Source organism: Aricia agestis, chromosome 15 (assembly GCF_905147365.1).
Source record: "Aricia agestis chromosome 15, ilAriAges1.1, whole genome shotgun sequence".
NCBI lineage: Eukaryota > Metazoa > Arthropoda > Insecta > Lepidoptera > Lycaenidae > Aricia > Aricia agestis.
This window is the reverse complement of record NC_056420.1, coordinates 11,857,220-11,885,009: the sequence shown is the minus strand read 5'-3', so window position 1 is coordinate 11,885,009 and position 27,790 is coordinate 11,857,220. Positions and strand designations below refer to the sequence as shown.

Sequence of the window (27,790 nt, the reverse complement as noted above, 5' to 3'; positions counted from 1 at the left end):
ATGTCAACCCAGCTGACAGATCACGACTAACATCTAATTAACATAATGCCAAATAACGTAGATCCGTCAATTACTGCCTATGAACCAACTTATCTGATAGCACCTACCTACCTACCTAATAATAATAATATTATAATAATCTAGAATCTAGAATATTCTAGAATAGTCTGTACCTCTTCGTGTGTATCACAAAATCATCACCTCCCCGCTTACACGTCGTCTTCTGTGTAGATTCAACTGAAATTGAATAAAATGATAATAGGAAAAAATACATGTGGCACTCGGGGACCGCCGCGGTAAAACTATTGCATAGCATTTTTCATCAACTTATGCAATTATAATTCGCATACGTCTAGTAGCACGCACACAAATACAGTGCCGAAGTCTGGCAACGCCGCACCGACCGGCAGAGTCGGAGTGGAGGGTGATAAGTTTTTTGTTACGGAATTTCTTGATTCGGTCACCGCGCTCAAAAGCCCGCGATGAAAGCTATGCAATAGCTTAAAAACTTCATACTGCAATCTGCACACATACTTAATATTTGTGTAATGTCAAATGTTTCGTCGAGTGACGAGGCGAATGGCAAACGCGAATGTGTAAATGCGGTAAGGAGTGAGCACACTGAGACGGGCCGTGCCGGGGCTCAGCGTGCCGGGGCGCATCGCAAAGATCCGCCTCCATACAATTTGTATGGAAGCGGATGCGCGTATCGCACACTGTGCCGGGGCACATCGGCGTGAATTTTTACTCGGCGGATTTCCGTCAATGCGACACGGCCCGACAAGACCCGCTGCGCCCCGGCAAGACCCGCTGCGCCCCGGCAACAGTGTGCTATAGCAAGCGGCGCGCGGATGTGATGCGATGCGGCCCGGCAAGCCTCGGCTCAAAATCCGTCAATGCGTTGCGCCCCGACCCGCCCCGGCACGCCCCGGCACAGTGAGCGTTAAAATCCGTCAATGCGATACGACCCGACCCGGCAATAGTGTGCTATAGCGCATTTTGCGCTGCGCTGCGCCCCGACCCGCCCCGGCACGCGCCGACAAAGTGAGCGCGAACCTTTAGGATAGTATATATGTCGCAGCCGACTGGTCTAAATAGCCGTTCAATCAAACTGCTAGCCCTTTGACTGAACAACGCTATTCAATCATACGGCTATACGACGTTTAGCCGACTTGTTGACTACAACGTTCAACACTACAGCTAGATGACGCTTAGCCAACTGGTTTGTTTTTGTTTTGGCGGGGGGCTGCGCCCCCCGAGCCCCCCTTTTATTTGACGGCGGTCGCCGGCTGCTACCGCAGCACGCTCGCTACGCTCGCTCGGCTCCCTCTGTGTAAATCTGTTGTGGTCTAAGTTCTAACCTAACCTAACCAACTTTTGGACTTTCTGGATTGTGTTTGTTTTTGTTTTGACGGGGGGCTGCGCCCCCCGAACCCCCCTTTCGGGGTAGGCTGCGTCCATCCATTTCATAATCCCGTAATTTCTCCTCGAATATTTGTTGAAATTTTAATTCACTCGTATATGCCTCCAAAATTTTTGTCTCTTTAATAACACTTGTAACTTTTATTAACTACATACTTTTTTACCGAAAAACAACCACAAACACCAACAAACACCTGCTAGTTGACGCCATATTGTAAATAACACCTAGCGCCGCAGCGGTGCGCGCTGAACTACTTCAATTAGACGGCGGCTCTTGAATCAGCTGTAGTGTCGAACGTTTTGAGCGACTAAAATATTCAATATAAAAGCTAGACGTGTGATTGAATGGCGCTGTTCAGTCAAAGGGCTAGCTGTTTGATTGAACGGCTATTTAAACCAGTCGGCTGCGACATGTACATAGGTTGTAAATATGTAAGTAATCTAATCTATACATATAAATAAAATTGGAGTGTCTGTTTGTAATATTTTTACTACCTACATGCATAATACGGATATTTAGACGATACTTACACCAAAATAACAATTTTTAGAATTGTTGTCTGTCTGTATGTCTGTCTGTTTGTTTGTTCCGGCTAATCTCCGAAATGGCTGGACCGATTTTTACGGGACTTTTATTGGCAGATAGCTGATGTAATAAGGAGTAACATATGCTACTTTTTAACCGACTTCCGAAAAGGAGGAGGATATTTTTTTACTTTATTTAATTTTTAACTATGTATTTTACATTTTGTTGACGCGGACGAAGTCGCGGGTAACAGCTAGTTTATAAAATATAATTTTAAGAATATAATCATAATATTGTATTATGTACCTTTTATACCTACATAATTACTACTTAGGTATGTACCTACCTACATCTTCCATAACTTTCGTTCATTAACTGATGACTTTGATTTAAAGTTAATAAATATAATTAATTAAAGGAAAATAGGAACAATAAATTAATTTTCTCGAGTTGTAAGATTAACAGGATATAATAATATATTTTTTAATTCACTGTTGTAACTTGCAAATAATTGTTATATTATTTTTATTATATTGTATAAATACAAGGATAAGAAAATGAGGAAAATAGAACTTTTTCATCTCTGAAATTATTCTAAATGCAGTTGCTGCTGCTCCTAAAAGCATTCTGTGTGCACAGAGACGGTAGAGATTAGATTTAACTTGGCCAGTTTTTATTATTATTTCCATTTTCCATAGAACTTGGCACTCATTTAGATCTCCATTCTTTTTACGTCGAAGTCCTAAGACAAGCATGTCCTTAGACAAGCATAATGTTTGTATTGAACTTGGCTCTCCTTTTATACATTTATGTTTTTGGTAGGTACTCTGTATTAAAATATTATGACGTATCAAATGAAGATTTTGACATAAGTCCCATACATAATCTGTCAAAATTCAAACCATCATAATATCATCATGAAAATAATGTCTCCGAGTGCTGCAGTAAGCGGGCCCCTAGAGGCCTAGACGATCAATTTTATTGCGCAATATCACTCACAATATATTTTATTGAACAATTTCTTTGACAATAAGATTGAAAGGCTATGGCGTGTTCAATATTAATCCTAGACAGTCAATAATTTTGCACAATTGCGTTCGACACTGTTTCCATACCTATTCTATTAAAGAAACTCGAAGCATAATATTATTATGGTGTTCGGGGTATAGCTTTAAAATGGTTTACCAGCTACTTGACGGGACGACAACAGTGCATTATGATAGCTGACAAACCGAGTGCTGCTAGATCAATCTCTTACCGCGTCCCACAGGGCAGTATTCTTGGACCGACTCTCTTTCTTATTTATATGAACGATATTGCCTTTCTGCCCTTGTCTTGTGCGGAAGTCTACTGTTACGCGGATGACACTGCTCCGATTTTCCACGGTCCATCAGAGAAAGTAGTTTGTCGCGAGGTGGAAGGTGGAATGTCACTCGTCACGAACTGGCTAAGTGCCAACTTATTAACTCTAAAAACAACTGAAACAAAATTCATGTTTTTTCATAAAACATCTGCTTCAGACTCAACATCCTTAACTACCTTAAAGGTACATACCCACTCTTGCCTAGTAGTGAAGCCTGTCTGCTGCGACTGTCCCCAAATACAAAGATCACCTGATATAAAATATCTAGGCATAATTCTAGACGAAAAGCTGTATTTCAAGCAGCACGTTAGTTTGTTATGCTCTCGTATTAGGAAAATAATTCCAATAATAAAAAAAATCCGTAACTCAGTTAATTTTCGTATGCTCAGAATGATTTATCTCGTATTGTGCCAAACGATAATCAACCATTGTACCGCGACTATCAGATTTTAAACATTCGTAAACTATACATATTGAGGGTAGCGCTTGCTAGTTGCTGTCCACAAATCCAAATACCGATTTGTGGACATGTGCGGATGTTGAACGAATTAAGATCAGATCTTATACACTGTATAAGATCTTAATTCGTTCAACGTCCGCACATGTACACAAATAAATGCACAAAACACACACACACACACACACACACACGCGCACACACACACACACACACACACACACACGCACGCACGCACGCACGCACACACACACACACACACACACACACACACACACGCACGCACGCACACACACACACACTAGACATAAATAAATAATCTTACTTCTAATCTTTCGTTGCATTCGTTTTAATATTATAAGACGTGTATAACTTTTATACATAAAAGTTATACAATTTCACGAGAATGTTCCTACTGGCCCCACAGGACTGGCTATGCCTAGTGTGGGGATTTGTCTTAATCTGAAGTTGTATAATATTGTATTTTTCTGGAAATAAATTACTTATTTGTAATTATTATTATACTTACGCGCATGATATTGCACAGTAAAATTAATCGTCTAGGGGCCCGCTAAGAACGTTCTTTCAATTGAAAAATCGAACACTGCGCCTTTTTCTACTATTTTAAGAATTCACCTGACCTGACCCTCACTTGACTAGTCTGTACATACTAAATACTAATTAAACTCATGACCTGTCTGTGTTAAACTTAAGTACATCTCAAAATCTGTAAGGTCTAGAAAACTTATTTTTTACACAAGTAACTTCAGTTCATGAAGATTAAATGCTCAAGGTGAAAACACGATTACTGAAAAAATGCTCGATAGTTTCTTTTTTACAAAAAAAATCGTTTTAGTTGCTGGATCTCGAAGTTTGCTGTCAAAGTTTGTTTATCCGTATATAATGCCCGTAACAGCCAACAGGCGAAACTTAACCCATTTCGTCCTCAAATGGGGCCAATGGGATCATACGATGTGAAAATTTTCGATACATATTTTATGAATGTACCGTGTTTTCACACATTTCTCAAATTGCTTTTGACTTTTTCATGACGTAATGCTAGCCTACCAGAAATACGTTGGGACAGTTTTTCGGGAAAGTGACCCTTCATACTGCAGGTTTGACAGTACAGATATGTATTGCTGGTTGCAGGATTCTACCGCTTGTATGTCTCAAGTAATGACGACCAAATGCCGCTGAAATTGGAGCTGATTCAATTCTTGTTTTTATTACTTTGATGATGCAGCCGCCATGCGTTTGCCACTGCTACATCCAGCATGTGCGTAAACACTACCTACCAGTCACCACCAATTTTTGTTTCGTATAACAGTGCGTGAAAATCGATTGACTAGTTGACTTTACCCTACGCATATCCTTGTTATAGATTTGATAAAAATGTAGGAAGCTAACGTCCACATTCTTTCAACAGTAATACATCTGTTTACTTTTCCCAGAAGAAAAACGCTGTATAGGCTTCCCCCGATCGCATAGACATTATAATCCAGCCGATGTAAAACAAATTCTGATTTAGTTGGTCGAAACGGTAGTCAAACTCGTCCTTTTTTTTCACATCCTTGACGGATACTAGAGTACGCTTTTCTGTACTTCCTTGGCCAACATTATCAGTTGCATAATAGCCAGCTACCCCTTGGAGTAGTGAAAAACTGGTAAAGAGACACATGGTTGCGAAAGAAATACGACTAAATATATCTTTCCACTGTCATCTTCAATCATAGCAACTTCCTGAAGTCCATAGTATTTATCATAGCTATTGAATACCCTTCAATTCATTGATTATACGAAATTGATCGATGGACAAAAATTGGAATAATTTACATCCAATGTGCCCATTGGCCCCAAATAGGGACACTTGTATAAAACTACTCCTAATTAATATTAGGAGTAGTTTTATACAAGTGTCCCTAAAGACTAAAGTTTTTCATACTAATATGTATATTTTTAATAGGTTTTAGTGTAATGAGCTCTTTCAAGTAAAAAAATATAAATGCCTAAAAGGAAAACTTAAAAATAAAAAATACTAACTTGGCGTCATTTCGGATGTTAGAAACAGCTTCAGAAAAACCATTATAAAACACTGTGAACTATTTTAATATTATTTGTACCCTCTAGGAATAAAAAAATACACTTTTAGCAAATTGACACTTACAATAACAATAAGTATTAACTTGAAAGACAAAAAATTTAAGTAATTTTAAAAGTGTCCTCGTTTGGGCACGGCGGGTCTATATGGGTTAATATTAACGAAATGGTAAATATTAATTTCTTTATTAATGGGATATTATTAAATGCACATCAGAATTATTTTTCAGCACACTACCTTAACTCCGCTAATTAACTGAATACATACCAGAAAAACTAATGCTGATCAAAAAAAAACAATTGATTATCTGAACATGTCCTCCAAAAAAAACTTAAACATCATACAAAACGAGACGACCTTAATAACCGAATTCACACCAAAAATATGGTTCATGCATCGGATATATTATTTGTAAAACTAAAATTTAAATTGTTTATCAAAAATACTAACTTGCACTCTAAATTGGACAATCTTACAACGGAATTTTTAAAAACAATATCGAAAGGTGCACCACAATAAAATCAATTTCTATTATCAAAATAAGTCTACAAATGGACAAATCGTGCAACTTTATGATGATATAATATGGTGAAAGATTTTATCATTCCAAAACTATATAATTCAAGGTTTCTTGATAAAAATTGAGAAAAATTATCAAAATTTACTACTTACTGTATTGTAATTGTATGGGTTACCTAATAAATTTATTAATGATTCTTAAATAATTAATAGCAATGTTCGCCCAATACGACTTGATTGGGTTAGGTTAGATGGCTAAGGCGGGAGCGTAGCGCAGCGTAGCTCCCGCCTTAGCCATCGTGGTTATTTTTTGTGAACCACCCAGAAGTAGGAGCCCCGCGTAGCGGGGCTCCGTCGACTCACTCCGACTCGCTCTTTGCCGATCGTTTATTATTATTGTTTATAAACTGAGTTACCATTCACTGTGCCAAAGTTTAGTCCATGTTAAGTTAGCACTTGATGATTTTTATGTGTTCATAATTATTATATGAACATAACAGATTAAATTGGGTTTTATTTAGAATAAATTATGTTCCTAAAAGTAATTTAGGTGATGGTTTTCCTTTAAAAAGTTGTAGTATGTTTGTTGAAGTAAGGAATTATTAGATATACTATTTTAATAATAGTTATTCGTTCAGTAAAACAGTTATGCAAATAACTTTAAATAGTAAGATTCAAAGATTCAAAGACTTTATTAGCATCCAAGTATAGTATAAATACGAGTATACAAACTTAGCACCAATAGTATGCTGAATTCGCATTATTTAGGGTGCATAATTAGTGTGCAAGTCAGTATTTTTGGTGAAACTTTCAAATATTTTGATCGAGAAAAGGGAATATACAGATATTGATTTAAATACCTACATGCCTTTATTAATTAGCGAATGATACGGCAGCCGTCTCATATATTTTTTAACGTGTGGCGCACGTGTGGCGTATGACACGGGAGCCATATCATTTAGAAAACGATTGTATCTCCCTCAAATTACACGTTAGAAGGTTCTACTCCGAACAAAACCATCTTAATTTTCCACGTAAAACAAGACTTCGTTCCTTAATATTCTATAAATTGAAAATAAGTAGGGGTTGTCATTTTTCTAACTTTGAAAGCTACAAAAGGTTTGCAATTCTACGAATAATAAAAACTAAGGAAGAGTAACTGTGTCAAAAAATTTGTCCACGAGTCTACAAAATGTGACCCGAATACATGCATACTTTATGCATATTGTATTCGGTACACAATTTTGTGTAAATATAGAAGTGACAAATAATCTCAACGGCTTTATTTAAGTTTATTTCGTAAATATTTTGAATGTGTTTCGGTGCTATTGCCATATTTGAGTATGCGAAAATAACCAAATTCAAAACGGTTGAAGTATGGGAGTTTCGTTTCCTTAATTTTTATTATTCGTAGGTTTGCAACATCTATGGCGATTGGCGAGACATATTATACAACTTCTATGGCGTATGACACGGCTAACGTGACACGCGAAAATTGTATGCCACCACTACTAAAAGTTTAAAAAAATGTGCGCCGCAATGAATTGGTTAAATAAACTACGCCCACCTGTACATTTGGCCATTGGCAAATAATTTTTTCGTTTCAATTTCTTCAGAACCTTGCGGTTGTTTTTGTAAAAAGTCGCTCGTCTCTCGCAGCCAACTCTCAGGGCCAGGTCGAAATCGTTTAGGCGACTCCTCAACTCCGTCTTTGATAAAATAATCCTTCGCCACAGTTTGCAAGTTTTGCAGGCGTTTGACAGAGAATGTTTGTCTAAGTAGCTGTAACAAAAATTTCAACTGTCTAGCTGTCGCAGTTCTTGAGATACTGCCTGGTTACAGACAGATAACGTGGGAGAGCCATGCTTCGGCACGAATGGGCCGGCTCGACCGGAGAAATACCACGTTCTCACAGGAAACCGGCGTGAAACAGCGCTTGCACTGTGTTTCGCCGAGTGAGTGAGTTTACCGGAGGCCCAATCCCCTACCCTCCCCTATTCCCTTCCCTTCCCTACCCTCCCCTATTACCCTATTCCCTCTTAAAAGGCCGGCAACGCACCTGCAGCTCTTCTGATGCTGCGATTGTCCATGGGCGACGAAAGTTGCTTTCCATCAGGTGACCCGTTTTACTCGTTTGCCCCCTTATTTCATAAAAAAAAAGATAGACGGATCACCGGAAGTCTTAGTAATAGCACAATAGACATAGTAATAGGGTCCGGTTGTACCCCTGGGTTCCTACCCAAAATGAGTTATTTAAAGTGAAATGTTTGCAGCGTTGTAACTACGTTATTTTAGGATGGGAATTGAGATCGGTAAATAATGTATATTATGTTACCGTTAATGTGCGTAAACCAGTTAGACTGCAGATTAACAAGGTATTCTGCAGATTATCTGGGTCAGTCAATTAAAGTCCAAAAAGTTTATTCTATTCTCATTAATTTCAAATTTTTTTAATTTCAAAATTTCTCACTTTATCGGATGGTTCAGGGAATATTAATATAACGTATTTTGCATTTTAACGGTAACATTTATAGTAAAGGTAACTCGCGTAAGGACTAATCCTAATCAAAAATTCGTTTAAGACGGATTTTAAGTACATTATCTCAGTATAGTTTCTTACTCGCAAACTGCAAAGATATCACCCACCTAAAGGGTGTTAAATTTCTCCAGTACCTACTCAATAAAGCTAGTCTGTATAAGCTACGTCTTACTTGAGAATAGACAAGATTAGGAACTTAGGTAGGTACTTGCATAATTTCTAGCCTGGTTTCAATGAAACCGGCCACTGTCACCGTAAATAAAAATTTTAAGTACAATTTATGTTAAAATTATTAGAATTCATTAAAACCCATCCTTTGTGTTGAAATCATTGGCCCAAAACATTCAGAAAATTCACAGCTATTTACGTACACTCACGCTGAGGAACATCAAAGTGTTTTAACATCCACACATAATTGTATTACCAAACAGTTTATTCCTTTTAAGCTTCTTAAATATTTTATTATTAGCGACATCAAAAGACTTACGAAAATATTTTCCAACATAATTCCAAGGGTAGCAAAGATACAGCGTCGCGAGTATCAAAATTGCTAGAGATTGAACCGAAAATGAAAACACTGTTGTCATTCATTGTGACACGTTTTGTGTGACAGTTATTTTATATCTACCCCATATTTCGATTTCTACCCTTCTGTACACGATGTGAGATGAAGGAAAGTAAGTACATAGTAGGTACTTAATTATAAGGGAGATCGCAGATAACAGACTTTTTGTGCGATCGAGTCTGCGGCGCCCATACAGTCGGCATGGCGCGGCCATCTCCCATAATGATGGGCTCACAGGTAGGGCTCACATAAAATAATTAAGTATAGTAGGTACCTACAGTATTATTAAACAATATGAAATAATTAAGTAATGCTTTTCTGTACTATTTAATATTTACTTATTTTATATTAGGTATAAGTACTTACTTACTTAATATGATATTTTTATATGGGTTTATTGTCTGCAATGAATAATTATTATTTTTATTAATATGGTGCAGATCTTTTTATTAATAATAAGTATGTCTTTTACCTTCATTTTATTTTCCAGTACAACTTTCGAAAGGGAATTTCCCTTTCTTAGGGTATGCAAAATAGTACTAGTAACTCCCTCTCTGATTTCTTAAGTAAACTACTTAATTGAAACTAATGTGAAATGTCTTCAAGGACGACTAGTAGGACGCGACATCGCGTCGTCGTCTCGCTACTCGATAACTTCTTCTAACGCATTTTTATATAACATAATTTTATTATACAAACAATTTCCTGATACAAAAATAAAGTTATACTTGAACAATCAACAAAGTACTTGAATATAAAATCTATAACCAGGCACAGAAACATTGCAACACTGACTGTCTATGTTCAATTTTTTTTCACTGGCAACATTTTATAGAAATCAACAAGCGGCTACATATCGCTTGCATTCGCGGATTTTGTGAAAGTATCTATTTTATCATAGAACTTTATAATATTTACATCTCTATTTATTACCCATACCTTTATTCACTTATTGCCAACACAGTGTTGTGATTTGCTACTTGGAAATGTATTTAATTACTGCTTTTCTCAAGTGATAACTTACCTGTTAAAACGCGCCAGATTTCGACTAATTATTTCCTCTTTACTGAGCTCTAAATGGATAATATAGGAGAAAATGTCTTTGAGAAGGATACTACCACTGGACTAACGGGTAAGAACATTATAATTACGTTTATTTCATTTAAATATTTGATTACAAACCGAATAATGAGCGAATATGACATTTACTTTGACAACTTATTATCGGTTTTTGTAATTGCGCTTGATGAATCGATTTTATCGTACACTGACAACTATTCAATATATTTATGGATGGAAACTAAATATACGATATTATTTATGCCTATATACAACCATATTTAAGTAGAATTCTAAAAACTATATCAGTTTACAATGAAACATAACCTACAAAACAAACTTGAGATACTACCTACATTACTCTTAACCTAAGTATGTCTTGCATTCAGTGCAACCCTGATAGGTAATAGCAGCACAAATTAATGTACATAATGATACTTATATAACCTAGCTATTATTTTTTGCTTGTAAGCAGATTTGTTCTTATAAGAGCTTATTATATTATATATCAAAATGTTTTTGAACCAGATACATAAATTGTTTTTAAAATTTCAAATTCTAGTTAACATAGTAAACATTGGGTTTAAGACTTTTTAAGCTCTGTACCATATTTATGCAAATAAATTATTATTATTCTTACTAGCTGTCCCGGTGAACTTCGTGTCACTTAAAAACCTTCCCTGGACTTCTAAGAATATTTTAAGACTAAAATTAGCCCAATCCGTTCAGCCGTTCTTGAGTTTTGCGCTTAGCAACACATTCAGCGACTCATTTTTATATTATTACAAGCTTTTGCCCGCGGCTTCGCTCGCGTTAAGAAGTATTATTTCTACAAACTTTCATCCCCTATTTGAACCCATTGGGGTTGGAATTTATCAAAATCCTTTCTTAGCAGATGCCTACGTTATAACATCTACCTGCATGCCAAATTTTAGCCCGATCCGTCCAGTGGTTTGGGCTGTGCGTTGATAGATCACTATGTCAATCAGTCAGTCACCTTTGAGTTTTATATATATAGATTATTGCAATATATGATATGTGGACTGGCAGAAGCCTTACCCATAAATCCATTTACTCCACTTTGAATAAGGCACAAGTGCATTTTCTGTTGGGTTATTCTTCAGATGATTGCTCATTTAACAGCAAGCATGCACTGTATGCTCCACATTTTAGAATTCTATGTATGAAATGATGTGAAAGCTTGCAAATTTGTCAGCACCTTAGATGCCACATTTTGTGATCAGCTTATATGGTGCTGAGAAATGTGCGATCAGCTTTATAATCTTGACATTAAGATCCCACCAAAAACATTTTCATGTAAAAATGTTGCCAAGATGAGAACATAATATTATAATTAATTTGTTGTGTCAAAAAGTAGTGAGATCTCATGTAGAGCCAAGTTTTAAACGATTTTCATGAAATATAAGTACTAAATTTCATGAAAATCGTTAGAAAATAGAGGTTTTCGGGGGCGAAAAATCGATCTAGCTAGGAATCATTTCTAGAAAATGACATTTTATTTGTGTTTTATTCGATACTGAGCAAAGCTTGGTCAAATAGCTAGTATATTATTAAACAAATTTATCATTATACATAATTTAATATACTCATTCTTCCTGTTAAAAAACTCTTACAGAATATGGATATGTTACTTAAGCTTTTGTCAACACTAATAAATCAATGTCAAGGCCAATAACTTAAACCAGTTTTTGCTTAACAAATTATTGAAGATGGCTAAAGTTTTTACAACATGTCCGAGCTTGTTGATACAAGTCTGAATATTATGTTTCTTACTGTTTATTATAATCAAGTTATTTCCCGCAACTTCATCGGCATAAATGCATATTATCAAAAATGTATGGGTATCTCTGTTTTTTTTCCACATTTTCCACTGCTGGTGATAAAATATAAAGAATATTCCATTCATTCTTTGCTCCTATTTGTCACAGCATGCTATTATAGCCTAAATATTGATCTTAGTTAAAAAATACAGCTTTGTATTATCATGAATATATACCTAATTAATATTTATATTAATAACACATAACATAACAATAAGACACAGTACAATAGTCATAAAATGATCGGGGAAAAAACATTGTATTAAGTATAATATCTTTTCATTAATAATATGTATTGTTTTTTTTCTTCAGAGACTGAAAATACAGGTCTGGAGGATGTTGAGGCTAAGCCCGCTGACGTATCTCAAACATTGTTCCCCGATAGTCCCGTTTACGAACCTGATGAAGAATTCAGACCAGATAATGTAGAGGTAATAATTGAAGTTTTTTTACAGTAATTTGTATTGATTACAATATGTCTGTCAATAGAGTGAGATCTATTGACATAAATATGATATCACTCTTTTTCTTTGTCTAAGTACTCACATACGGTTTTGGTCAATCGAGCAATTACGTCGAGCAAAACCCGCTGCTCGGGCATTCGTTCACACATTTAGCATTGCTCCATAGTTTTATTCTAAATGGATATATTTCATTTCATCAATCCGGCTCAATCCGGTTCCATCAATCCTTCGAGCAGCTCGATGAGAGCCTTCGAGCTGTCAGGAGCTGTCAGTTTTGCGGTCCACACAGTAATTATTACTCGATTTGGAGTAAAACTATCTATCAAAACCGTATGTGAGTACTTAGCATTATGGGACATACATATTTTTATACTTAACTTGTATTTATAAAAATATGCTTACTGGTTTTTTTAATTGCATTTATTTTAATGCAGCTTGTAGTTTCAAAACAATGTTTAAAATTCAAAATCATTATAACAGTGTTTACACTAACATACTGTATGTTAGTGTAAACACTGTTATCCTTGAAACCATCAAATGAGCACATCAAAATGAGCAACTTTTTCTATGAGAACAATGCTGGGAACTCAAAAAACAATGCCGTCTTCATACCCATATGGATGCTTGGATCGGAATGTATGAGTATGAAGACGGTTTTTTTTGAGTTCCCAGCATTGTTCTCATAGAAAAAGCTGTTCATTTTGACGGGCTCGTTTGATGGTTTCAAGGATAATGGTGTTTACACTAACATCTTGTATATATGCATCATGCATACAAAACACTGTTTTGAAAAAATTATGATGGAATTTTTTAAATGTAGTTTAAAAAATTAACTGGTATAAACGAGTTTATATGTTCAACAGATACCAAAGAGTGATACTCAGGAGCAGGATTCAAAAGGTATGTGTCATCAATAGTTCATTGAATTGCTTAAAATTATTTTCTGTTGACTTATTTTGTAGTTTCTATGGGATCTACTCTCTCGAGGCTCGGCCGCTACACCACGAGATTACAAGGAATTGTATGTAAATAGCGATTCGCGCCGTAATATTGTTATATACAATTATTGCTTGTGATCTTCGGCCTTCTCTTCGCGTTCGCTCGTTCGCGTGGATGCAAATAATAAATCGAGCATTCGGCACTTTATCAGAAAGTGGTGAAACAGGCCCTTAGCCTTTTATTTTGTTTCTTTCATACAGCAATAATTATATTCAACATTTGCAGATGACGAGCCAACGTTACACGCGAAAAGAAAGTTGTCAGAGGAGACGGTTGAGAATGTTGCCAAAATGCTAAAGTTGGACGAATTACCTGTCTCCTCACAAACCCTTGACGAAGAAGTTTCAAACATCACCAGTTTGGTGAAACGTAAATTAGACGAACTACCCTCTACATCCAGACTACGAACCCCCACTCGATCTAGCCCGCGAAAAATAACTAAACGCAGCAACAGCGTTGAGGTCACCCCAAAAACACCCAAAACACCAAAATCCCGATCGGCCAGCGTCGATATTTCCAAAACTCGAAAGACACCTCGTAAAGTACCCATAGAACTGTCCAAAAACGAGCCCATTGCAGAGGAACCGGTCGAAATTAAATCTGATAGCGCGAAATCCAATGGCGATGTTGAAGAAAAGTTTGCAGATATTGCAGAGAAAAATATCGACGATAGTGCGTTGAATGATTCGCAAAATTTCCATTTAGTCCTCTCCCCATCTCCGGAAGATGAAGATGCACCTAAAACTAATTACTCCAGCGAACCAACACTGGTACAAGACAGGGTAGATACGATTGAGGTCGATAAAATCGAAAAATCCAAAAGCGATGGCTACAATTTCTCAGACACATCATTCCCAAACCTCAAGGACAAAGGTAGAACCACAGACCAAGAGAGCACAGATAGTGTTGCGTCTGTTGGCCTAGAAAGCCCAGAACACATGCCAAACGTCGCCGCCAAACTCATTTCTAAATTATCGAATGGAAATTCGTCCACTCCAACCGAAATAGATTCGAAAATTGAGAATATCACCCCTGATACAGCCAAACTGAACCAAAACAAAGGGAAGAAGGGTAAAAATGACTTGTTCCGAAACAGCAACGCTACTACTCCCTCTACTATTTCTCCATTGCAGAATGGGCATAGTTTACCCATAAGTACTCCACAGTTACCGGTTTTTGACATTCATGTAAGCCAAGGAGATGATTGCGAGTTCTTATCACTGTACGTTGTCAGAACTGACAACGACGTAGGAGCGGACATATGTAAAGAGTATCAGAGGATTTCGAAAAGGTTTACCATCGATCCCTACATGGCTGATGTCTCAGTAAATAACTCTCCTTCGAGCGTCACAAGCGTTGGAATGGTTAACCTTCCGAACAGAGTATCCTTTGCATCAACTGTTAGCTCCTCCTCCACATCGAGTAATAGAACCAGCGATGGCAATTTCGTTGTGCCCCAACCGCCTCGCAAATCCGTAGCCAACCCATCTACTTCCGTCAAGGGATACGATGCCCTAATGAAGAAACTCCAAGACATATTTTCGCATATCCGAGACACGTCGGTCGACGAAATCAACAGGAGCTTAGAAGATAAAGTATCTGTGGGTGTCCAAGCTTCAATAACCGGTGATTCAATGAGCAACGGTAACGCCAGTCCAGAGGAAGTCAGCAAATGCGACAAAGCCACACCAAAGAGCTCCCTAAAGAAGTCCCGAGTGAGAGGTCGCAGACCAATGGCTGGTAAAACGAAACGCGCACTATTACCCACTCAAGAGGAGGAACCAGAATACATTCAGGGCATGAATTCTCCAGAAATGGTCCCCACAAACGGGGATTCGGGAAACAAGTCGCCGAAAGAAGAAAAACCCATCATTGGCACTCCAAAGTCTGTTTCCAAACTGAAACAGAAGAAGAGGCCAATTTCACCAAGACCGGCCACTCCGGTAGAGAAAGCTGCAGTCAAAATGGAGTACCCTGGCTACCCCCCAGACACGGTGGTACTAGCCAAGTGGGTAGACAAGAGATACTATTCTGGAAAAGTTCTAGAAATCACCGAGCCAAACAAGTACCTGATAAAATTCGATGACGGTCACAGTAAGGCGCTACTGGACGAGTTTATCATATTTGGTGACCTCAAGAAGTTGCCGCTTCAGGGACAATCCGTGTATGCTATGGTGGATGAAGAGCAAAATTATGAACCGGGCCTGGTTTTGGAAATCGACGAGAATGATAGCGGAACTGTCACCTACAAGTGCACGACTGATGGGTAAGTTGTGTATTGTTAGCTATGACATTAAACATCTTCTTGTGATGTGTTGTGATTTGTCTGTTATGTTATACTTTTACTGGATTACTTTATAGTATCTATTTTAAGAGCCGACATTCGGGCTCATAACACTCTTAAGAGACTTATGTGCCATAAGCCCGACTTAGTAGTCATTTTACTTCATACTAATATACTTATAATTTAAATTTCCAGCGACACAATAGTGATGGTGACAGCGAGCGAACTATACTTAACAGAGGACCAGGCTCGCTCGCTGCGCGAGTGGGCGCGCGCCAAGTCGCCCGCGACACCGACCACGCCGCGCCGGCGACACCTGCGAGAGCTGGACCTGGACAATATCATACAGGTGTGTGACAGTACATAGGCAGTCGCAGCGAGCTACACCTGGAAGGCCAAGTCGCCCGCAACAATATAATATGTAATGTAGAACTAAAATATTAGTGTTGTATGTGAAGTTGTAAATAAAGACTTTAATTACTTCAAATTTTCAGGGCCCGCGTAGCGCTCGCAGTCGAGATAAGGGTACCTCCAGTGCCAAGAAACGTGTCGCTTCACCCAAGAGCCCTAAAGCATCTACTTCAGGTACTTTTTACAATCCCTTGTAATAATTATTATTACATACTAAACAATATGTTGCGAGTCTTCATGTTTTTCATCAGACGCGAGCTAATCAAAAAAGACCTTTTGTGTCTCTAGGCATATTATATTGTTATTTTCGAACCACCAACCAACAAGGCTAGCCATTAAAAATTTTTATACAATTTTGATATTAAGTTTTATCACTTACTTTTTGTCTTGGGATCTAGTCTAGTCAGCCCATTGTTACTGAGCATCTGGTGACTAACACAACATTTTTTCCAGGTGTAAAAACCAAAAGCGTACCCGTCGGTCGGAAGCGTCTGGCGAGCGAGAGCAGCGAGATGAGCGAGTCCAGCAACTCCGCGCCGCCGGCCCGCCTGGAGGAGGTGGGCGGAGTGGAGCCGGAGCTGCAGCGGACCCCGAGGAAGGTGGATGGCGTCAGAGGTACGTGCGAGCGAGACGGAGCTATGCGGTGCGAGCGAGTCCGGCAACTCCGCGCCGCCGGCCCGCCTGGAGGAGGTGGGCGGAGTGGAGCCGGAGCTGTAGCGGACCCCGAGGAAGGTGGACGGCGTTAGAGGTACGTGCGAGCGAGACGGAGCTATGCGGTGCGAGCGAGTCCGGCAACTCCGCGCCGCCGGCCCGCCTGGAAGAGGTGGGCGGAGTGGAGCCGGATCTGCAGCGGACCCCGAGGAAGGTGGATGGCGTCAGACGTACGTGCGAGCGAGACGGAGCTATGCCGTGCGAGCGAGTCCGGCAACTCCGCGCCGCCGGCCCGCCTGGAGGAGGTAGGCGGAGTGGAGCCGGAGCTGCAGCGGACCCCGAGGAAGGTGGACGGCGTCAGAGGTACGTGCGAGCGAGACGGAGCTATGCGGTGCGAGCGAGTCCGGCAACTCCGCGCCGCCGGCCCGCCTGGAGGAGGTAAGCGGAGTGGAGCCGGAGCTGCAGCGGACTCCGAGGAAGGTGGATGGCGTCAGAGGTACGTGCGAGCGAGACGGAGCTATGCGGTGCGAGCGAGTCCAGCAACTCCGCGCCGCCGGCCCGCCTGAAGAAGGTTGGCGGAGTGGAGCCGGAGCTGCAGCGGACCCCGAAGAAGGTGGACGGCGTCAGAGGTACGTGCGAGCGAGAGGGGGCTATGCGGTGCGAGCGAGAGCGGCAACTCCGCGCCGCCGGCCCGCCTGGAGGAGGTGGGCGGAGTGGAGCCGGAGCTGCAGCGGACCCCGAGGAAGGTGGACGGTGTCAGAGGTACGTGCGAGCGAGACGGAGCTATGCGGTGCGAGCGAGAGCGGCACCTCTGGCAGAACATAAAGCGTAGTTTGCCGATGGTCAAAATTCTTTATGCGAGTATGACATTATAAACACAAGAAATGCGTATGTAATGTAAGGAACATTTGAACGATACATATTCTAGCCCTCTTAAGTACTTATTTAAGTATTTACACAAAATATATTATAATTTCCAAACAGTTGCTATCTTTAACCATATACTATGATAATGTTTAATAAAGAAAATTAAAACAACCATTGTTATGAATGAAAAGAAACTCTTGATAAGTGTCAGTCGAAGCAAAATGCAAAATATTGAACTTATGAAATCACTGGAACTTGCTCACAACCATTCATAAAGTAGATAAACCCAAATTTTCCAGCACTGTAAAAATATACTCATACTTTTATCCACATGTTAAAATTTTCAAATTTTTGTTTTAGGGATTGTTGAACATAAAATTTGTTACAATAACTTTTTATCTGATACAAAATTGCTTGCAGCTGGCCCATTACAACTCAAAGGAGCTGCTAAACAAAATGTGGGCAAGAAGAACTCGAAACTGGCCAAGTTCGAGAACGATGAAGACACCGTGTCAATGCTGGGACCCATACCCAACCCCGAGAGCAAGATATTCACCGGCATGCATTTCCTGCTCACCTGCAACGACTCACCCAAACCCAAAGATAACAATGACGATAAGGTAAGTTGATTTATCTTTATCTATTACATATTATATTATTATTAACAAAAAATTTAAACCGACTTCCAAGGTAAAAACAATAATAACATCCTTATAATATGAACTAAAAAGTATTAAATAATTTTTCCTATCTAATAGTGCCTTTTTCCGAATTCGGCTAAACCTCAACTATTTCTGTACTCAATCTTCATCATTTTGAAGTCGGTACCAGATAACTGAATCTTTAGTTCTCTGACAGAATATTTGAAACATTTGGAACTGGCACCGACTTCAAAATTATGAAGATTGAGTACAGAAATAGTTGAGGTTTAGCCGAATTCGGAAAAGGCACTATTAGATAGGAAAAAATATTTAATACTTTTTAGTTCATCTACTAAACATCGCGTAAGTATATTTAATTTCTGCGTATCTTAATTCTTATTACAGTTTGTTAAGAGTCAGACGTCGTGCTCACAAATATCAGGTAGATCATTTTAAACAATACATTTGAAAAAATCGAAGTGAACAGTAAACACGTGCTAGCCGCTAGGCAATTATTGTACCTATAAACTTACATAGGAATTCGATCTATATAATATGTATCAAAATCGTGTAAATATAAACCGTATAAACGAATTATTTTTTATACTAATTGCGATTGTGTTTCTTATTTCTATTACGATGTAGATTAGCTATATATTATGTCCACACTGTGCACTTTCATCTTCAATTTTCGTCATCTTCTTTCATTCAACTTTCGTATTGGCGCATTCAATAATTGTATGCGTCAAAGAACGCAACGCCAACATTGTAATTTTTTTTGTTCGGTTGGCCTGAAGGAAACGGGGCACTATGGGAAAAAGACTTAGAAATATTTTGACGAAAAAATAAACCCCCAGTGACCCCTTTTTATTATACCAATCGATAGGGGGTGCCAAGGGGAACAAAAATCTTAAATAAACTTTTCTCAAAAATCAACCCCTGTCGAATGACAGGCCGAAATGTGACCCTCGTTAGTATGGCGAAAATACTTCAACCCCTTAATATCATCTTAATCTTGGTAAATGTTTACAAACCTACCCTAATTTATTTGACAAACTACTACAAAAGAAAGTCGACGGAGCCCCGCTACTATTTCCGGGACTCCTATTTCTGGATGTTGTGGTCTAAGTTCCAACCTAACCTAACCTACTTTTGGACATTCTGGATTGTGTTTGTTTTTGTTTTGGCGGGGGGCTGCGCCCCCCCATCGCCCCCCACTTCGGTATCCGTGGCTGAGTAGTTAAGTAAGCCCCACTCATCACAGCCTTGAGATGCCTTAAAAATACTTCGTAAACATCAGAAAACAGATGATCTTATCTGAAGATTACAAAATCTCAAATGCGATGCGATGAATCTTTCTTCTAAACGGAGAGTTTACTGGCAGTGGAAACGGTAAGTAGGAGTTTTTCTCACCCAAAAAAATCCTCCTTAACCCATGTCACAAACATTTAATTGACGTAGGTTCCTAAACCTTAGCCAGATTTTTTTTCGCCATACTAACAAGGGTCACATTTCGGCCTGTCATTCGACAGGGGTTGATTTTTGAGAAAAGTTTATCTGAGCTTTTTTGCTTCCCTTGGCGCCCCCTATCGATTGGTATAATAAAAAGGGGTGGTCATAGGGGGTTGTATTTTTGTCGTCAAATTATTCCAAGTATTTTCTCCGTACTAACAAGGGTCACATTTCGGCCTGTCTTTCGACAGGGGTTGATTTTTGAGAAAAGTTTATCTGAGCTTTTTTGCTCCTCTTGGCGCCCCCTATCGATTGGTTTATTCAAAAAGGGTGGTTATAAGAAGTTAAATTTTTGAGTCTTTTTTCCATAGTGACCCGTTTCCTTCATTCCAACCCAAATGTGTGCCTGACGCTCTGGAGTAAAGGTTGAATTTGTTACTTATGTTCAACTAGCTGTTGCCCGCGACTTCCTCCGCGTGGACTTCAGTTTATAGCGCGCGGTGTCAACAAAATTGGTGTCAAAAGCTTTTTAAAACCCTGGTACCCCTTAAATCAAAATACCCAAAACAGCCGTGTAGTGTGCACATAATATGTTTTTTTTACTTAATTAAACTTTTTATACCAAATTTTAAAGCTTATTTAGCGTTACACAACTTACCTGCATAATGCATTACACAACCTTAACTTTGCCCAATGCCCATAAACTATTTATTATTGGTAGACAGACTATTTCTGATATCTATGTTGGTAGGTGAGTTATTTAATAACATGTATAACAATCGAAAGAATCGCAAATATTAACTCAACATGGTACCACCTCTTATAGAAATACATATGAGCAAGCGATAGCGCGATCTAGGCGACTCTTGGCGCCATCTGTTCCAGTTTTTGGAACTAACTTAATTTGAACAAATTTACGCATAAACACCCCCTTACAACCCCTTTTTCCAGTAAGAAGTAGCCTATGTCCTTTCTCAGGCTTTAAACTATCTGTGTACAAAATTTCATTACAATTGGTTCAGTAGTTTTGGCGCTGTGAGTTATTACTTATTAGTTAATAACGTGTACTTATAACAATCGAAAGAATCGAAAAACGCATCTCAAGAGGGTACCACCTCTTATAGAAATACTCATGAGCAAGCGATAGCGCGATCTAGGGGACTCTTGGCGCCATCTATTTTGAGTTTTTAGAACTAACTTAATTTGACCAAATTTACGCATTTTCACCCCCTTACAACCCCTTTTTCCAGTTAAAAAGTAGCCTATGTCCTTTCTCAGGCTTTAGACTATCTGTGTACAAAATTTCATTACAATCGGTTCAGTGGCGTGAAAGCGAGACAGACAGACAGACAGACAGACAGACAGAGATACTTTCGCATTTATAACATTAGTATAGATTTTGTGGTACCTACTTGAAATATTATGTATTTTGAAACAACATTAAGTATATTTTTTTTGTATTAAAATCGCTTTGAAATGTACCAAATAAATAAGGACATAACGTGATGACTGATGATATTTTATAGTGTTGTGTGTATATTGTATCCATATACAACCATGTGAGTTGTGACATTGGTGACCCTGACATGGTAGTGATGATGATGAATGTAATTTGCATAGTAGCATATGCTTTCAGTTCTTAAAACAACGCCTAAACCCCCAAACTTGTATCTATAAGGAATCCGGAGTTTCATTTCGGAGAATCACCACTTTTGTGAAAATGGGACCAAATTGGAGTGAAACCTAATATAACAAAACAAAAATTTTGAAAATCGGTTCACAAACGGCGGAGTAGTGGTCGAACAACAAAAAAAAATCCACAGCCGAATATATAACCTCCTCGTTTTTTGGAAGTCGGTTAAAAACAAAGTCGCTTTTGTCTCTCATGTCCCTTTCTTCCCTTTAATCTTTAAAACTATGCAACGGATTTTGATGATTCTTTCAGTGTTAGATAGCCCATTTATCGAGGAAGGATATAGGCTATATTTTATCACGCTACGTCTAATAGGAGCGAAGAAATAGAGGAAAATGTCAAAAAAAAACGGAGAAAATTATTTGAAAGGGCTAACTAGAACGCGCTAATCTCAGGAACTACTGGTCCGATTTGAAAAATTATTTCAGTGTTAGATAGCTCATTTATTGAGGAAGGCTATAGGCTATATTTTATCACGCTAAGACTAATAGGAAAATGTGAAAAAACGGAGGAAATTATTTGAAAGGACTGTATCTCGCGAACTACTGGATCAATTTTTATGTAATTTGGCACAGATAAGAAGGTCTACCACGTGAAGGATCATAGGCTATCGATTTTAATATTTTTTTCAGTAGCTATATATTTTATACCCGTGCGACGCCGGGGCGGGTCGCTAGTAATGAATACGAGAGAGTTTATGACTACATGATACTATGTTTGCAAAAGTCACAGGAACAATTTTCTCCCTTATAAATGGCAAACAAAAATAGCTTTCGTCCCACAATGACGTGATGTGTGGCAGTAGAAATTAAATAAAGTTGTACAAAAAAGTTATACAGTGTGTAACAAAAATAAGTGATAATACTTTAGGATGTGTGCGTATTCCTTGTAGAGAGTTTACTGTGAAAGTGGCAGCTCTGAAAGAAGAAAAATTTTTTTCACTTTTGTATGGGCAAGGGTCCGAGTGTCACGAGTTTCCCCATACAAAAGTGAAAAAAATGTTGGTCTTTCAGCGCTGCTACTTTCACAGTGAACTCTATACAAGGAACACGTACACACCCTAAATTATTATCACTTATTTTTGTTACACCCTGTATATACAAAGTTGTTGTCCATACTTATGCATTTTACGTCTAAAATGTGACAACTACGTTGCAACTAGCATTCTCATTTTTTGTCAGCTCTTTATGGCTAATCTGTGTATTAGTTGCTCTATTGTATAATATGAATTACTATTCTTTAATTAAAAAAAAGAATTAAATCGAGCAAAAAAAAATGCGTTTGTTGTATGGGAATATTTAAATATTTAATTAATTTTGTTTTTAGTATTTATTGTTATATTGACAATATACACAATCTGTGAAAATTTCAGAAGCCTAGCCATAGCGGTTGTTAGATACAGCCTGGAGACAGACATCAAAGTCTTAGTAGGTAATAGGGTCCCGTTTTTACCCTTTGGGTACAGAACCCTAAAAATGACATTTATTCTCTACCGTACCAGTTCCAGGGTGACAACCGGCAGTACTCGTCTGAGGACGATAGCGAGGTATCCGCTCTGGGCACGGACACGGAGGACCTGGTGTTCTGCGCGCGGCCCTTCAACAAGGAACGACTGAGGGAGCAACTCGAGAGTGGCGGCGGAATCGTGCACAGGTAGGTCTATCGTGTCCTGCTGTCATGTGTCACGATATAGCTTTCATGTGTCACGATATAGCTGTCATGTGACACGATATAGCTGATGGGCACGGACACGGAGGACCTGGTGTTCTGCGCGCGGCCCTTCAACAAGGAACGGCTGAGGGAGCAGTTCTAGAGCGGCGGCGGGATCGTGCACAGGTATGACGATGTTTGATGTTCTATTTGCCACTTTTTACAATTTTTTGCTTGATATTACTAATGGCAACACTTACGTACTTGTGTTCACAAAATACCCAGATTTATTTATAAATTAATAATTAATAATAAAATAAAAATAAACTAAATAATTAAGTATACACAATATAATAAACACAATTATTATTTAGCTATTTTGGCTCTATAATGGTACGAAACACTTAGCGCGCGAGTCCAACTAGCACTTGGCCGATGTTTTACGTTTTTTACCGAACCTAACGGCCTAATTTGAAGACTTTTAAATCCTTAACTACAATCACATCAAATAGAAGTATCGAGGTACGCATCAATGCTACTTTTTATAACTTACACGAGTTCTGTCTATTTCCAGCCACTTCGACGACGTGCCTCGCAACAAATACACAGCGTGCAAGCTTGTGGCGCCGCGGCCGTGTCTCACCGCGAAGTATATCCTGTGTCTCGCGGCCGACGTGCGCGCGGTGTCACACGCGTGGGTGATAGCTGCGTGCGCCGCGCGCGCGTTACCGGATGCGGACGCACACGCATTACCAGCGGGCTGGTCGCTGCTGCAACGGAGATTCTCGCCATGGGTGAGTTTGCGTTGATACTTGTTGGGCTCTACCTCGGTGCTGACGGTCCTAGATGCTTGGACCCAGCATCCTGAAATGTCGATTCTCGCCACTGGTGAGAAGTATAATAAATAAATTAAGCAGATTTTTTTTATTGACCATACAATTTATACAAAAACATTTAGTGAAGTTGTGTTGCATTTTTCCTTTATGATGTTTTTTCGTTATCACTATTTTAATTGATACAGCAATAACCTGGGCAAGATTTAATTTTAAATTATTTTTATTACAATTATTACAGACGCAACCGTCGGGCAAACGGAACACGTCAATATTCAAAGACAAAGTCATCCTGCTCTGTGGCGACCAGGACTTTGTGAAATTCTGGGATCGCGTCTGCACGCTGGCCGGGGCTTCAACCAGAGTTGTCAACGAGGAAGACCTCAACATGTCCAGTGCATATGTGCTGGTCACCGACTGGGAGTGTCCTCATGAAGTTCAGAACAAGGCCAACGAAGACAGGATACCGCTGGTTTCCACCACCTGGATAAACCAGTGCCTCATCGACGGCAAACTCATCGCCCCCACCAGCCACGAGCGGTTCTCATTTATGTATACTGAGCCCGAATGATCCTGGGACTTCAAAAAAGTGCTCATTATACGTGAAAATTGACACATAGTGAGTGTGCGCAGTGACGCTTAGTGTTAAGTGGATGTTGATCAAAAACTACAAGACTTCTATTGTTGGCTATTCGTGTTGATAAATCAGTGAATGTGTAGGTAATGGATTACTTAAAAATAATTACTTATTCACTGAAAATCCTAAAAATATGTAAAAAAATGTGTCAATATCTATGTCTGTTATCACTGATTTCGATGAAATTTGGCATGGAGATACATTAAGTGGGAAATTTAATAAAAAAGTGTGAGTATACAGTTCCCACGGATAATTTAATTACGGCGGAAGTTGCGAGCAACATCTAGTAGGCTATAAGAGCCTGACCAGATGAGGCGTTTTACGCGCGTACCCGAGATACTAGAGCTACACATATCGCGTCCGCCTACGCGCGTTTTGTTACTCGCGTTTTGTAAAACGCTTGCAATGAGCGGGACTCTTGATTCGCCCGTAAAACGCGAGAGCGACGCGCGAGTCGAGATACCTTGGGTGCCATGGCAGCGTCCAGTACTACGCGCGAGTCAGTGGCGAATGGATGTATTTGATTGGAGCGTGATAACTTCTAGTATATGTTTGTTGCGTAAAAACGCACGTAAAACGCGGTATCTGGTTTCAATAGAATTTCGCGCGTAAAACGCCTCATCTGTACAGCCACTAAGTGCATGTTTATTGTGCGTGACAATCTTGCCTGCTGTGGCGGGATATTTAACTAAATGGTTTTTTGTGATGTCGATGTACTGTTAAACCAAATACTATTAAAGTATTTTAGATTAATATGGGCTAAAGTTATAATATTACTGGGTGTTTTCAAAATCGTGGTTATCTACTTTTTTCTATAGTCTTTTTGTTGAAAAGACTGACTTATACTCATAAGTTGAAAATCTACTTTCATAAACAATGTTGTGCTATTCGTTTTGAAAATGTTTTTTTTTTTTTCATTTTCTGTTGTAGGAAGTGGGCGGCCCAAAGGTATCTTAGGCTAGGTAAAGCGGTTTGGTCTGGCCAAAACCCGCTAGCTTTTAACTCTTGTACATATTATAGCTCCAAGCTGCGAAAACTTGTAGCGTGATTGAGAATATGGCGATAATTGCTCGGCCGCAATGTTTTTAAAATGTTGTTCTACATGCCAAAAAATTAAATATTTTTGGAAGCAAAAAATAAGGCTGTGCCTCCACCATAAACAATATTTTTAAAATATGTATTGACAATTTCTGAGAGATTTTTGTTCTCACTTGGACTTTTTGCGGTATGAATCAAATTTTTAGGTATTAAAATTACTTATAAAATCTTGTAAATAAATTTAATAGGATGTAAGTTAAGCACACGAATTTGAAATTGTGCAATTTGTCTTGATGTTTTCAAAGCATGGTGTTTGTCTAAAAATTAGTAATAAAATGTTATAATCAATATGAAATCAAAGAATATTTGCTTGTGAATGTGACTACAATTTGGTGGTACTAAATGAGTATATACTCCATGTATATTTGGTAGTATACTAACGGAAATTTTAATAAGAATTTACGACTACTGTAACACTATTAGGAAAGCTGCAAATCAGCACGGTGTGGCACAGTTTATTTTCTTAAATGGTAACTTCATATTCCCAAAATAAAACTGTACTGTGCTAAACACATTTGTAACATTTCTTAATGATGATGTAAAATCATGGTGGTTTCTCAGATAGGTTAAAGTAAAAAGTATTTTAATGTGTGAATGTAATTTATAATTGGAGATATTGTACAGTAAATAATTCTCGTCCCCGACGTTCTTTTGGGCGTAGGATGGCTTATTTGAGTACCTCTGTCACTATTATGGTAAGCGATAACTTCCAAATAAACTATTCCTTAGGAGGTTGTAAAGGCCCCTAAAGCTGGCATCACGTCGGAATCGAGACGTACGATTAGGCTACATGCGGCGGTGCAAACGCGCGTTTTGGCCGCTACACTACGAGATCACCAAACCCCCAAACCGCGCGTTCAGGCGGACGCATCGTAAATCTTACCTTAGCGCTATGAGTATTTACCTTATTTATGATATAAGGTTTAATTACGGATTTTGTCGCGAGGCACTTTTGTTAAACCCGACGTTTCGGCGGCTTTACAGCGGCCGTGGTCACGCGTGGAAACCGAACCTTATTTTCCTATTCTGAGGTATTTACTGTCTTTAATCATTATGATTTTTGACGATGCTGTACCATACAAATTCCGTACGGCTGGATTCCGATAAAGCAAAGTGAAGCTTTAGAAAAGGGGTCACCAAATGGCGGACCGCGGTCCGCATCCGGACCGCCGACCCATTATGTGCGGACCAAGCATTTTCGAACTCGTCTCGTCTTACTGATGAACATCTCCAGGATTTAATATCAATAGCTTGCAGGCTGCAGCAGAGAGATGATATAGCTACAAAAATTGACACTTTTATGATTGATATGGTTGATTTGGTTGATATGTAAATAAATACCTTTGTAACTTCCGTAACTACCTTTATTTATTTTTTTCATATAAAATGTGCGGACCGCGAAGGTCGTTTCATTTCCTAAAATGGACCCCGAGCGAGACAATTGGTGACCCCTGCTTTAGAATGTAAAAATGTTTTGAGGTGGTACAAAATTGAAATCTCGCGTGTAACTTAGTATGGCTAGGGTTGAATTCGGTATTAATACGGCAAAGATCTCGGTACTGTTTAAGGACTTTTGTTGTAAATTATACAACACAAATGTTATGTTTGTCACAGAAATTATTCCACAGTTTGTAATATTTTTTTACACTTTATTTTTTTATCAAGACTGTTACTTTACTATCGGCGATTTTCTGTTGACCTGCGTTTGTAAATTATGT

General features: G+C 38.8%; 2 protein-coding genes across 2 annotated transcripts; one reads left to right on the top strand and one right to left on the bottom strand.

Moving 5' to 3' along the window:
• Positions 1-7: 7 nt before the first annotated feature.
• On the bottom strand, positions 8-9,528 carry LOC121734194. The gene is made up of 3 exons (XM_042124671.1): positions 9,415-9,528; positions 7,956-8,170; positions 8-237 (listed from the first exon to the last, which is right to left on the bottom strand). Exons 1-3 carry the CDS (start codon positions 9,516-9,518, stop codon positions 158-160), a joined length of 399 nt encoding a protein of 132 aa, XP_041980605.1. The 5' UTR covers positions 9,519-9,528; the 3' UTR covers positions 8-157.
• Positions 9,529-10,340: 812 nt separating this feature from the next.
• Positions 10,341-27,040, top strand: LOC121734192. Its single transcript, XM_042124668.1, has 11 exons — positions 10,341-10,624; positions 12,705-12,823; positions 13,720-13,756; positions 14,081-16,121; positions 16,335-16,488; positions 16,634-16,724; positions 17,004-17,165; positions 18,489-18,688; positions 23,356-23,507; positions 24,079-24,298; positions 24,579-27,040. Exons 1-11 carry the CDS (start codon positions 10,570-10,572, stop codon positions 24,906-24,908), a joined length of 3,561 nt encoding a protein of 1,186 aa, XP_041980602.1. The 5' UTR covers positions 10,341-10,569; the 3' UTR covers positions 24,909-27,040.
• Positions 27,041-27,790: the final 750 nt, after the last annotated feature.

Excerpts from the sequence above, each read along its gene's own strand:
- LOC121734194 (XM_042124671.1), bottom strand. The coding sequence starts at position 9,518 with ATGAATGACAACAGTGTTTTCATTTTCGGTTCAATCTCTAGCAATTTT. Across the intron at positions 8,171-9,414 it reads TTATGTTGGAAAATATTTTC|CTACTTAGACAAACATTCTC; the intron begins GTAAGTCTTTTG and ends TTTTTGTTACAG. Across the intron at positions 238-7,955 it reads GCCAATGGCCAAATGTACAG|TTGAATCTACACAGAAGACG; the intron begins GTGGGCGTAGTT and ends ATTCAATTTCAG.
- LOC121734192 (XM_042124668.1), top strand. The coding sequence starts at position 10,570 with ATGGATAATATAGGAGAAAATGTCTTTGAGAAGGATACTACCACTGGA. Across the intron at positions 16,122-16,334 it reads TACAAGTGCACGACTGATGG|CGACACAATAGTGATGGTGA; the intron begins GTAAGTTGTGTA and ends TTAAATTTCCAG. Across the intron at positions 18,689-23,355 it reads AAGATAACAATGACGATAAG|TTCCAGGGTGACAACCGGCA; the intron begins GTAAGTTGATTT and ends CTACCGTACCAG.